The following is a 13,667-nucleotide window of genomic DNA, read 5'->3' as shown; positions in this document are numbered from 1 at the left end:
GTCCCTCTACCAGACTATAAACATTTTCAAGAGAAGCGTTTTACCTATTCAGATTTTTATCTCTGTTACTTTGCTTAGTGCCTGGCACAGAGTAAATCCAAGAAACACCGCTGAATAAATGAATGAACAAATTAGTTGAATGACATGATCACTTCACAAAAAGTCATTATTTTTCTGGGTCCCTCAATTTATTGTTAGAATCATCCCCCAGGGAAAGATTTTCATTTGGAGACACTGTGATGTCCTCAGAGCTAAGCATTTGATGTGAGGAAGCAGTGCAAGCAGCCCTTACCATTCCCAGGGTCCCCCTGAAACTTTGACCTCCCAGCCTCAGCTAGTCCTAACCTAACATCTGCTGGAGGTGCAGTTGCAGTTGCTGAATTATTCAAAATATTCTCAACAACTAAGCACAAAAATGCTGTTGCTGAGTCACTCCCAGCACAAAGCATTTTCTTTATGATGTCTGCCCTCTGAGGTGTAAATTGCAAGTCTCACAGCCTCACTCTACAGAGGTGAGCTAAATGACTTCTCCAGGGTCAGGGAGCAAATGATGGAATAAGCAATGCATCAAATTGGAAGAGATTTCTAGGGATCTATGTTTCTGTATTTGACTATGTATATGTAGGTGTCAGGGTTGGAAAGTCCCCAAATATATCACCTATTAGATTAAGATCTTGAGATACAAAAATTTATTCTTTAATGTTAGCTCCAATTCTTCATGACATGGTTGAAGGTGATTTCTTCTTGTTCCAACAGTGTGGAGGCAAGGAAGGGAAAGGGGTATTAACCATATCCCCCCATGTTAACCCTTTATACACTCATAGTGATTTTTAAATTGTCCCTTTCTTCCATATTAAAATTGGCAGTCCTTTCATTAAAAAAAATTAAGAACCTACTATGTGCCAGCAATTCTGGATTCCAACATAAAGTATAGTCCCTCTCTTTAAGGTCTGAGTTCATAGTCTTCCTTTAGGGTTTGCTTTAAATTCTTATTTCTGACTCTAATCCAGCTTTGTAAAATGCACTCCCAAATCTACCAGCTGGCAAACATTTTATAGTAATTTATTATTCTCTGGGTTTTTAACACATGGGAAAATTAGTGTTAATCTCTCTCCATGTTGTGCCAATGACCAGCAACCTGTAGACAAGTTGGGATTGTCTGCGCCTGGTCACATTGAAATACTTTCAATTACCTGCAAAGGAGCGGTTGATTTTTGCTTGTGAAAGATACAGAGTAGCAACTGGAAAATAATTGCTTTTTAGCAGTGAGTGTAAAGTACCAGGGGAACATCCCCTTCTTACACAGTATACACAGGTCTGTCATAATGTAGACAGTTCATCTGGCTTGACTGATGCACACAGGGCTTTTCTGGGAAACCCACAACCACCAACATTGTTCTGCAGTTCTCAATCACTTTGTGTGGTCCCCAGAGCTGTTGCTGAGGGACACAGCAGGCAGAGCAGAGGTGCAGTTCTTCCTGTCATCTTGTCATCTAGGGGACCCAAGGAGACTGAGGCCATCATTTCCTTTGCTGACTCAATAGTCTTGGCAGAAGGGATGTATGGGGTCCCTGATCTGCTCTGAAAGAGACATGCTAGGGTTCCAAAACCAGTCCTTCAGCCTGCCTCCAACAATGATGCTGACTTACTCACACAGCATCTCTCTGTGCTATTTATGCCATCTGCAAAATAGAGTTACACAGTAAAAGGATTTGGGATGAAAACACTGTTCAGTGAAATAAATGACTTTTCCTCTTTTTTTTAAATTTCAGGGGCTAGGTTTTTCTAACTAGTAATAGTCTTATAAGAGGGGGATGTGGGGATGCAGTGGCTCATCGTGTAACCCCAGTGCTTTGGGAGGCTGAGGCAGGAGGATTGCTTGAAGCCAGTTTGGGTTTGTTTGAGACCAGCTTGGGCAACAAAGCGGGACCCCATTTCTACAGAAAAAAAAAGAAGGGGATGTATTAGCTCATAGTAACCTGTCATTTATTAGTTCTAACTTCAAATGCTGTCATTCTGCTGCTTCTAGTCAGCGAGGCATTGGAGGGTCTACTTCGCATGTGAGAATGACTTCTCCCTCCTCTGAATGCAGGTTGTACCATCTTCCTGTATGTAACTATATTAAAGCTAAATACATGAGGGTAGGGACTGTCTATCTTGTTTGTTACTGTCTTGGTTTGGGTTTCCACAGAAGCAGACCCTGGGTTAAGCAGACCCTTACGTGCAAGCAATTTATTTGAGAGGCGATCCCATGAAACACTGATAGGGGAGGAAGACAGGGTAGGGAAGTTAGCCCAAAATGAATCATTACTAAACAAGTTAGCATCATGGGTAAGTGGAACTTAACTCCACTGGAAAACTTAGGAAATAGGGTATTACACACATCTCAGAACTGTCCCACCTGAGGAGTAAGGGAACTTGGGTATTTATATGACAGTTTCCATTAGTCATTGGTTTAGGGCTGCCCCCATGTAACATTAATGGTACATCCACATGGAAAAGAATGATCCATAATCCCTACCTCACTTCACACAAAAATATAATGCAAGAAGGATCATATGCCTAGCTGTAAAAGTTAGAACCATAAAATTTCTGGAAGAAAATGTGGGAGGATAAGTGTGCACCCTTAGGGTGAGCAAAGTTTTTTTTAGGCAAGACATGGAAAACACTATTAAAACCACCCAAAAAATTAATTAAAAAGTACTTAATCAAAATTAAAAACATCTGTTCTTTACAAAAACATTGTTAAGAAAATGAAAAGGCTAGTAATGGAATGGGAAAATATTTTCATTACATATATCTGACAAAGGACTGGTGCCCAGAATATATAAAGAACTCCTACAAATCAACAATGTTCAATGATTTGAACAGACACTTCACACATAATGTATACAAATGGCCAATAAGCAAATATCATTCATCATCAGGGAAATGTAAATTAAAATTCCAGTGAGCAACCACTACACATCCACCAGAATGGCTCAAACTAAATACTTAGTAAGGCAAATATCAGCAAGGATGTGGTCACGTCAGCAACTGGAACTCTTATATTTCGCTGATGGGAGTGCAAAGTGGCACAATCACTATGGAGAACTCTTTGGCAGTTTTTTACAAAGTTAAATATACATCTCTCTAAGACCCAGAAATGATATTTCTAGGTATTTATTTATTTATTATATATTTTTTGAGATGGAGTCTCGCTCTGTCACCCAGGTTGGAGTGCAGTGGTGTGATCTTGGCTCACTGCAACCTCTGCCTCCCAGGTTCAAGTGATTCTCCTGTCTCAGCCTCCCAAATAACTGGGATTACAGGTGCCCACCACCACGCCCAGCTAATTTTTGTATTTTTAGTAGAGACAGGGTTTCACCATGTTGGCCAGGCTGGTCTCGAACTCCTGACCTCAGGTGATCTGCCCGCTTTGGCCTTCCAAAGAACTGGAATTACAAGCATGAGCTACTGCACCTGGCCCTCTAGGTACTTATTGAAGATAAATGACAACACACATCTACAAAAAAAAAAAAAAAAAGAAAGAAGGAAGAAAAAAAAGCTTGTACAAAAATGTTCATAACAGCAAAAACAAACAAAAAACTAGAAAGCATCCCAAATGTCCACCAACAGGTGAAAAAAAGCAAACTGTGAAGTAGTCATATAATGGAATGCTATTTAGCACTAAAAAGGAATGAATTATTGTCACATGCAACAACATGGATGGAGCTAAAAAAAACAAAATTACACTGAATGAAATAAGCATATATAAAAGAAAATACTCTGTGTGATTTCGTGTATATAAAGTCCGGGAACAGGAGAGCTAAGGTGATAAATCGACCAGTGGTTGCCCTTGCAGGGTGGTCTGATTTGAGTACCAGAAAGGAGGCACTCACAAGGGAACCTGGTGGTTTTGAAAGTGTTCTATATTTTGTTTTGGATGGTGGTTACATGAATTTACATAGGTGTCAAAACTCACCTAATTGGATATGTGAGATCTGTGCTTTTTATTATCTAAAATTATGCCTTAATAAAGATTACAGCTTTACCTTTTAAAAAGAAAATACATTAGCCATTAACAATAGTGGATAATTTGCTCAGTGTTCTACCCTCTACTAGATTGTGAGCTTCAAGACAGCAGAAGCCCCATTTGTTTTGCTCTCTACTATATGCTCAGCACCTAGCATAGCACCTGGGATCTCCTGAGTGCTCAAGTCATATTTGTTAATATTATAAGTTTGTGAGAGCTTCTGTGCATTGAGCTGTGGCTTTATCATATCTCCCTTTGCAGACATGATCTGTTCTTGGCAGACGCTGGTGGCCCCAGAAGCTCAAGCACAGGTGCATTGTCTAGGAAGGGAGCTTGCAGGTGGGAACCCAGCAGGGCCCTGGGTGTCCTTGGGCACTGACAGGGTCCCAACTGTGAGCACCATCTGCTCCTGCGAAGGGTGTCTGACAGCAGCAGCAACCCTGGACCTGGAAGGTGAGTACCTCTGAGACCCAATGTCAGGCTCCCATTCCCATCCTCCCTGCCTGTAGGGAGTCCACAGAAAGTCACTTTAACCCTGGAAATAGAAAGCACCAACATATGTACCACTTTGTAATTTACCAAGTGTTTTCCCACATATGTTCTTATTTTATCTTCTCGATGACCCTGTAAAGTAGTTGTTTAATAACACTATTTTACAGAGAGGTTAACTGACTTCAACAAGGTCACACAGCTGGGAACTGACAAACCTGGGATTCAAACCAAGTTTTTAACCATTTATTCCTACATTAAATGCAGTATTGCTGTGTCATTTATGGACCTTCAGAAGCTATTTCTGAAACCCCACCCCTTTGGTAAGCTTTACTAGACTGCTGGAAAGATAAGTAGTGGACCCCTCTTGCCTTTAATCCAATGTATCCCATATGCTTCCGAGATATTAACCTACCTGGACCACTACTAGGATGGAGTCATTCTCCTATGCAAATTTTTCATATTCCTCATCACCTACCAAGTAAAATTCACATTCCTTAGCTGCTGTTCAATACTCTTTTGTCCCAGCTCACCTCTGTAGCCTCATTTTCCTTAAAAAACAACTTTGCATTCTAGCTAGTCATGTCATTATCCTCATTTCCACAACTTTACTCCTCAACTTCTCCTTCACATGGAACAACAGTTCCTGCCATCCTCCCTTGGGAAATTTTTCTCACCCTTCAAGTCCTAACTCGAATACCACTGCCACTCCCTATTCGGAAGATTTTTACTTCATTTGAACCCTGAGAGCACATGGTTTGTACCTTTCCGGTGGCATTAACTGTCAGGTGTCATGGGTATATTTGCACCTTGTTTGTCTTCCTTATTAGATCCTGTGGTCCCAGAAGGTTAGATACATGGCTTATCCGTTTCTGTAGCCCCTATGGTGACTAGCATAGCTGTTTGCACACTGTAGATATTTAATTGATGCTTTGTAGAGTGAATAAATTACCACCTATCCAACCATTGTCTATGAATTGAATATCCTTTGGTATACATAGCTTTAAACATTGTTTGTGTTTTAATTCTATTTTATGTATTTGGTTAGCATAGTCTCTACCCTCTGTATACTTTGCTTCTAACTTGACATAGATTGCATGAATATCTAAATTCTTTGCAAATGAGGTGGACACATGGATATTGTGGAATCCACAGCTCTACTCTGGCTCTGTCGTTCACTGATTGTGTAACCTTGGACAAACCACATCTACTCTCTGGATTATTTTATTTTATGAGACAGAGTCTTACTCTGCAGCCCAAGCTGGAGTGCAGTGCGACAATCTCGGCTCACTACAACCTCCGCCTCTGGGGCTCAAGCAATTCTTGTGCCTCAGCCTACCGAGTAGCTGGAGTTACAAGCGTGCGCCACCACGCCTGGCTAAGTTTTTGTATTTTAGTAGAGACGGGGTTCCCCATGTTGCCCAGGGTGGTCTCGAACTCCTGAGCTCAGGCAATCTGCCCGCCTCGGCGTCCCAAAGTGCTGGGATTACAGGGGTGAGCCACTGTGCCGGGTCACTGGACCTTACTTTGCCTCCATCTATTAGATAGGGGTAATAATCCCCATTTTGCTTCTTTAATTCACCACAAGGTTGTTGGGAGGATAAAGGAAATAACAGATGTGTAAGTGCTTTGCCGCCTATAAATCACCCAGAGATGTCATTTCATTGCATCTGCTGTTGGATGTAGGCACATCTTTTGCTGCTGGCAGCCCCCACCCATCTGCTCCTCTCTTTCGGTGAAAAATTGACTGTCGGGTGGCAGGGAACGTCGAGGAGCGGCAGGATGGATGATGAGGAAGTAACCAGGTCTCCTGAATGGCGTGTGGAACTGGGGCTTTGTTGTGGTGGGTGTGAGGTGAAGTGGGGACACTGTCTTCTGAAAGGCCGCTCTGAGGAAGGGAAACGCGTGTGTCCAGGCAGCCTCAACTACCAGCCTAGTCCCAGTGTGTAGGTTACAGGGAGTCAGCCAGTTTGGGAAACTTCTCAGACTCAGAGCTGCAGAAGTTGACATGGGCTGCCCGAGGGAAGGTGTGGGCCCGAATGCTGTGCAAGCGCGACTTCAACTTCCACTAATAAGAGTCACGACCGCCCTACAGTGTAGAAGTGACGGCCGGGCGCGGTGGCTCAAGCCTGTAATCCCAGCACTTTGGGAGGCCGAGACGGGCGGATCACGAGGTCAGGAAATCAAGACCATCCTGGCGAACACGGTGAAACCCCGTCTCTACTAAAAAAAATACAAAAAACTAGCCGGGCGAGGTGGCGGGCGCCTGTAGTCCCAGCTACTCAGGAGGCTGAGGCAGGAGAATGGCGTAAACCCGGGAGGCGGAGCTTGTAGTGAGCTGAGATCGCGCCACTCACTCCAGCCTGGGCGACAGAGCGAGACTCCGTCTTAAAAAAAAAAAAAAAAAAGAAGAAGTGACCATCTCGGTGCCCAAGGTCAAGAGAGACCCCCTAGGCCCGGAAATGCCCTAGGCTGGAATCTTCGGAGCCTGCCAATTGGCTTCCACTGAACGGGAGGGTGGGCCTTGGGGCGTTCTGCTTACTGATTGGTTGGATACCAGATTGGCAGGTCCCTGCCGGCTGTGCGTGTGTTGAGGGCGGACATGGCGGAGGCAGGAAAAGTACCCTTGAGCCTCGGGCTTACCGGAGAAGAAGCGACAGAGTGGCCTCTGCAGCGGTACGCCCGCTGCATACCCTCAAACACCAGAGACCCACCTGGGCCACGCCAGGAAGCTGGGACAGCCCCTTGCTCCACATGGAAGGTGAGGCCCAAAGGCGGGAATATTCCTGAGGCGCCCACAGCCCTGAGGAGGGGAGGCTCTACATATATACGGGGCCAGTGCCCTGAAGCGATGCCGAAGGGACACCAAGCGACTGCCAGGCATGTTGGGGAATGGCCAGGCCGACAACTAAGATAGAAAATACATACATAGCAGTAGGAGACATGGTTGGAACCTTTACAGTCTCAAAATAATTATGCAAGGGAGTAGTAAACATTCATATATTCATGTGTATTTATTGAGCGTCAGGTATGTGCTAGACTCTATTCGGGGTGCTAGGGATGGAGCAGTGAGCAAGATATAAACGCTCCCCACCCTTATTGATGTTTTTAGTTTAGTGGAGAATACACTATTTATCCAAATAACTAATTACAGAAGGGACAACTGAGTCATCCCGTAACCAAGCACTCACACAGGTCTAGATTTGAATCCTCGCGTTGCCAGTGAATTTCTGTGACCTTGCTTTAGTTACTTAACCTCTCTATGCCTTATTCACTTTGTCTTAAAATAGAGATAATAATATAATAGTACAGGCCCTCAGAAATACTGGTGTTCGGTTCCAGATCATCATAATAAAGCAAGTTACGAACTTTCTGGCTTCTCAGTGCATATAAAACCTATGTTTGCACTATACTGTAGTCTATTAACTTGTCTAAAAGAATTATGTCTAAAAGGAAAATGTATATACCTTGATTCGAGAATACTTTATTGCTAAAAAATGTTAACACTCACCTGAGCCTTCAGCAGGTCAGTCTTTTTGCCACTGGAGGGTCTTGCTTCATGCTCGTGGCTGCTGACTGATCAGAGTGGTGGTTTCCCAAGGTTGGGGTTGCTGTGGCAATTTCTTAAAATAAGACAACAATTCAGTTCGTCACATGGATTGCCTCTTCCTTTCAGGAAAGATTGCTCTGTAGCATGCAATGCTGTTTAATGGCATTTTTACCCACAGTAGAACTTCTTTCAAAATTGGAGTTAATCCTCTCAAATTTTGCTGCTGCTTTATCAACTAAGTTTATGTGATATTCTAAATACTTCGCTGTCATTTCAGCAATGTTCACACCATCTTCACCATGAGTAGATTCCATCTTAGGAAACCACTTTCTTTGCTCATCCATAAAAAGCAACTCCTCATCTCTTCAACTTTTATCATAAGATTATAGCAATTCAGTCCCATCTTCAGGCTTCACTTCCAATTCTAGTTCTCTTGCTCTTTCTACACATCTGCAGTTCCTGCCTCCGCTGAAATCTTGAACCCCTCAAAAGTCATGCGTGAGGGCTGGAATCAACTTCTTCCAAATTCCTGTTAATGTTGATATGTTGACCTCCTCCCATGAATCACAAATGTTCTTAATGGTATCTAGAATGGTGAATCCTTTTCAGATGTTTTCAATTAACTGCCCAGATCCATCAGAGGAATCACTAGCTATAGAAGCTATAGCCTTATAAAATGTATTTCTTAAATAATAAGACTTAAAAGCTGACAATTACTCCTTGATCATGGGTTGCAGAATGAATGTTGTGTTAGCAGGCATGAAAACAACATTCATCTCTTTGTACATCTCTATCCAAGCTCTTGGGTGACCAGGTGCCTTGTTAATGAACAGTAATATTTTGACAGGAATCTTTTTTTCTGAGCAGTTGGTCTCAACAGTGGGCTTAAAATATTCAGTAAACCATGCTATAAACAATTGTGCTATCATCCAGACTTTGTTGTTCTATTTATAGAGCACAGGCAGAGTAGATTTAGCACAGTTCCTAAGGGCCCTAGGACTTTCAGAATGGTAAATGAGCATTGGCTTCAATTTAGAGTCTCCAGTGGGATTAGCCCCTAATGCAAGAGTCAGCCTGCCCTTTGAAACTTTGAAGCCAGGCATTGACTTCTCCTCTTTAGCTATGAACATCCTAGATGGCCTCTTCTTCTAAGAGAAGGCTGTTTTGAATATGTTAAAAAATCAGATCAGGCTTTGGCTTAAGGGAATGTTGTGACTGGTTTGATCTTCTATGCAGACCATTACAACTTTTTCCATTTCAGAAATAAGGCTGTTCCACTTACGATTCCTGTGTTCACTGGAATAGCATTTTTAATTTCCTTTAAGAACTTTTCCTTTGCATTTACAACCTGGCTAACTGGCATAAGAGGTCTAGCTTTTGACTTATCTTGGCTTTCAACATACCTTCCTTGCTAAGCTTAATCATTTCTAGCTTTTGATTTAAAATGAGTGATGTGTGATTTTTCCTTTCACCTTAACACTTTGAGGCCATTGTAGGGTTATTAATTGACTGGATTTCAATATTGTTACGTCTCAGAATAGTGAGGACCAGGGAGAGGGAGAGAGACAGAGCAAAGGCTGGTGGATGGAGCAGTTGGAATATACATATCATTTATTGATTAAGTTCACTATCTTCTATGGGCATGGTTTGTGGCACTCCAGAACAACTGCAATAGTAACATCAGTACAATAGTAACAATGGTGATCACAGATCACCATCAGATATAATAATAATGAAAAAGCTTGAAATATTGTGAAAATTACCAAAATATGATACAGAGACATGAAGTGAACACATGCTGTTAGAAAAATGGCACTGAGAGACTTGATTGATGTGGGGTTGCCACAAACCTTCAATTTGTAAAAAATGTAATATCTGTGAAGTGCAATAAAGCAAAGTACAGTAAAGGGAAGTGTGCCTGTACCTACTTCATAGGATTATTTTGAGCATTGAATAAGCTAATACGTATCAATCACCTAAAATAGTGCCTAGTATGTGTTAAGTTACATAGGGGTTTGCTATTATTATTATTTTGTTCTAGTGGTATGTTTTAACACCATGGGTTGCCAGTCATTCAGTTCCCTTTTGTCTGGTTTGACTACTGGATGCGGAATCTGGGATTTTGGATTATACACATACATGTATGTCACATGTGTGCACACATGCATACATGTTTGTGTATTTTGGGCAGCAGTAGGTAGGAGAAGAATTAAAGAGAATAAAGGTCCCAGGTAGCTGGGCGTGATGGCTCAGGCCTGTAATCCAGGCACTTTGGGAGGCTGAGGCGGGTGGATCACCTGAGGTCAGGAGTTTGAGACCAGCCTGGCCAACATGGCAAAACCCCGCCTCTACTAAAAATGCAAAAATTACCCGGGTGTAGTGGTTGGTGCTTGCCTGTAGTCCCAGCTACTCAGGAGGCTGAGGCGGGGAATCACTTGAACCTGGGAGGTGGAGGTTGCAGTGAGCTGAGATCGTGGCACTGCACTGCAACCTGAGTGACAGAGCAAGACTGTCTCAGAAATAAATAAATAAATAAAATAAAATAAAATAAAAATCCCACAACCTGTACAGAGGCCACAACGTACCTGAAAAACCTCTGCATGTGTAATGTATAGTGAGAAGGCTAACAAATCTGGTGCTTAGAGAATAAGGGAAATGGTAGCTTGAGATAAGCCTGTCTGAAGAGGTAGGCAGGTGCCTTGTGAACATTATTATAAATCCAGTGGGAAGCCACCGAAGAGTTTTGGGCAGAGGCATTTTCGTCTTTGAAAGATCACTCTGGTTGTGGTGTGAAGATGGAATTGGAGGGGAATATGAGTGGATTCAGAAAGATCATATAGAATGCTATTGCAGTGTTATAGGCAAGAGATGATGATGGCTTAGACTAAGGGCATGGCAGTAGAGATAGGAATATTGGGAATATATTTTGGAGACCAAAATGAAAAGGCTTGGTGCTTGATTGTATATGAGTGGCAAGAGTAAAGGACTTCTGGGTTTCTAGCAGAAGCAACTGAGTAGATGGTTGGAGAATGGGAAACACTGGAGGAGGAACAGTGAGGGGAGAATAATCCAAGATTTCAGTTTTGGATGTATTGAATTTGATAAGATTGTGAAGCATCCAAGTGGAGATATTGGATAGATAGTTGGGTATATTGGCCTAGACTCAGAAGGAAGATCTGGGCTGGAAATGTAAAGGTGCAAGTCATCAGCATAAAAGTGATATTTATAGTCATGGGATTAGGTGAGATTCGGGACCAAGCTTAAAGGTAATCCAACATTTGTAAGTTGGGTAGAGGGGACAGAGCCCCAGAGAAGATTGACAAGAGGCCTGGCACAGTGGCTCATCCCTGTAATCCCAGCGCTTTGGGAGGCCAAGATGGGTGGATCACTTGAGGTCAGGAGGTCAGATCAGCCTGGCCAACATGGTGAAACCCGAGGTTACTTGGGAGGCTGAGGCAGGAGAATCCCTTGAACCCAGGAGACAGAGGTTGCAGTGAGCCAAGATTGTGCCACTGCACTCCAGCCTGGGCAACAGAGTGAGACTCCATCTCAAAATAAATAAATAAATAAATAAATAAATAAATAGGAAAACACAATAACAAGATGGCTGAATAGGAGGAACAGCTCCAATCTGCAGCTCCCAGCAAGATCAACTCAGAAGGCGGGTGATTTCTGCATTTCCAACTGAGGTACCTGGTTTATCTCATTGGGACTGGTTGGACAGGGGGTGCAGCCCATGGAGGGCGAGCCAAAGCAGGGTAGGGCATCGCCTTACCTGGGAAGCACACGGGTTCTGGGTATCTCCCTCCCACAGCCAAGGGAAGCTGTGAGAGACTGTACTGGGAGGAATGGTGCACTCTGGCCCAGATACTGCACTTTTCCCATGGTCTTCGCAACCAACAGATGAGAAGATTCCCTCTGGTGCCTACCCCACCAAGGGCCCTGAGTTTCAAGCACAAAACTGGGTGGCCGTTTGGACAGACACTGAGTTAGCTTCAGGAGTGGTTTGGTTTTTTTTTGTTTTTTTTTTGTTTTTTCCATACGCTAGTGGCACTTGGAAAGCCAGTGAGACAGAACTGTTCACTCCCCTGGAAAGGGGGCTTAAGCCAGGGAGCCAAGGGGTCTGGCTCAGCGGGTCCCACCCCCATGGAGCCAGCAAGCTAAGATCCACTGGCTTGAAATTCTCACTGCTAGCACAGCAGTCTGAGGTTGACCTGGGATGCTCCATCTTGGTGGAGGGAGGGGTGCCTGCCATTGCTGAAGCTTGAGTAGGCGGTTTTACCCTCACAGTGTAAACAAAGCCACCAGGAAGTTTGAACTGGGTGGAGCCCACGACAGCTCAGCAAGGCTGCTGCAGCCAGACTGTCTCTCTAGATTCCTCCTCTCTGGGCAGGACATCTCTGAAAAAAAGGCAGCAGCCCAGTCAAGGACTTATAAATAAAACCCCCATCTCCCTGGGACAGAGCACCTGGGGGAAGGAAGGGGTGGCTGTGGGCACAGCTTCAGCAGACTTAAACGTCCCTGCCTGACAGCTCTGAAAAGAGCAGTAGATCTCCTAGCACAGTGTTTGAGCTCTGATAAGGGACAGACTGCCTCCTAAAGTGGGTCCCTGACCCTTGTGTCTCCTACTGGGAGACACCTCCCAGTAGGGGCCATCAGATACCTCATACAGGAGAGCTCTGGCTGCCATCTGATGGGTGCCCCTCTGGGATGAAGCTTACAGAGGAAGGAACAGGCAGCAGCCTGTTCTGCAGCCTCCGCTGGTGATACCTAGGCAAACAGGGTCTGGAGTGGACCTCCAGCAGACCTGCAGCAGAGGGGCCTGACTGTTAGAAGGAAAACTAACAAACAGAAAGGAATAGTATCAACATCAACAAAAAGAATGTCCACTCAGAGACCTCACTCGAAGGTCACCAACATCAAAGACTGAAGGTAGATAAATCTACAAAGATGTGGAGAAACCAGCTTAAAAAGGCTGAAAATTCCAAAAACCAGAACACCTCTTCACCCCCAAAAGATCACAACTCCTCTCTAGCAAGGGAACAAAACTGGATGGACGATAAGTTTGACAAACTGACAGAAGCAAGCTTCAGAAGGTGGGTAATAACAAACTCCTCTGAGCTAAAGGAGCATGTTCTAACCCAATGCAAGGAAGCTAAGAACCTTGAAAAAAGGTTAGTTGAATTGCTAACTAGAATAACCTGTTTAGAGAAGAACACAAATGACCCAATGGAGCTGAAAAACACAGCACAAGAACTTCATGAAGTATACACAAGTATCAATAGCTGAATCGATCAAGCAGAAGAAAGGATATCAGAGATTGAAGATCAACTCAAAGAAATAAAGCGAGAAGACAAAGTTAGAGAAAAAAGAGTGAAAAGAAATGAACAAAGCTTCCAAGAAATATGGGACTATGTGAGAAGACCAAATCTGTGTTTGATTGGTGTGCCTGAAAGTGATGGGGAGCATGGAACCAAATTGGAAAACACTCTTCGGGATATTATCCAGGAGAACTTCCCCAACCTAGCAAGGCAGGCCAACATTCAAATTCAGGAAATACAGAGAACACCAGAAAGATACTGCTCGAGAAGAGCAACCCTAAGACATATAATC

At 43.5% G+C, this 13,667-nt stretch overlaps 1 protein-coding gene across 1 annotated transcript in view; it reads left to right on the top strand.

Annotated features, from left to right (window-relative positions):
• Positions 1 to 7,076: 7,076 nt before the first annotated feature.
• Positions 7,077 to 13,667, top strand: part of REC114 (REC114 meiotic recombination protein) — a 150,625-nt gene continuing 144,034 nt past the window's right edge. Inside the window, exon 1 of the mRNA XM_011967125.1 lies at positions 7,077 to 7,265. Coding sequence (XP_011822515.1) covers positions 7,107 to 7,265 — 159 coding nt within the window. The 5' untranslated portion in view covers positions 7,077 to 7,106. The remainder of the gene's footprint in view (positions 7,266 to 13,667) is intronic.

The sequence above is a fragment of the Mandrillus leucophaeus genome, unplaced genomic scaffold, assembly GCF_000951045.1.
Source record: "Mandrillus leucophaeus isolate KB7577 unplaced genomic scaffold, Mleu.le_1.0 Scaffold789, whole genome shotgun sequence".
Taxonomy (NCBI): domain Eukaryota; kingdom Metazoa; phylum Chordata; class Mammalia; order Primates; family Cercopithecidae; genus Mandrillus; species Mandrillus leucophaeus.
The sequence above is the reverse complement of the archived record's forward strand: the minus strand, read 5'-3'. Positions and strand labels throughout refer to the sequence as shown.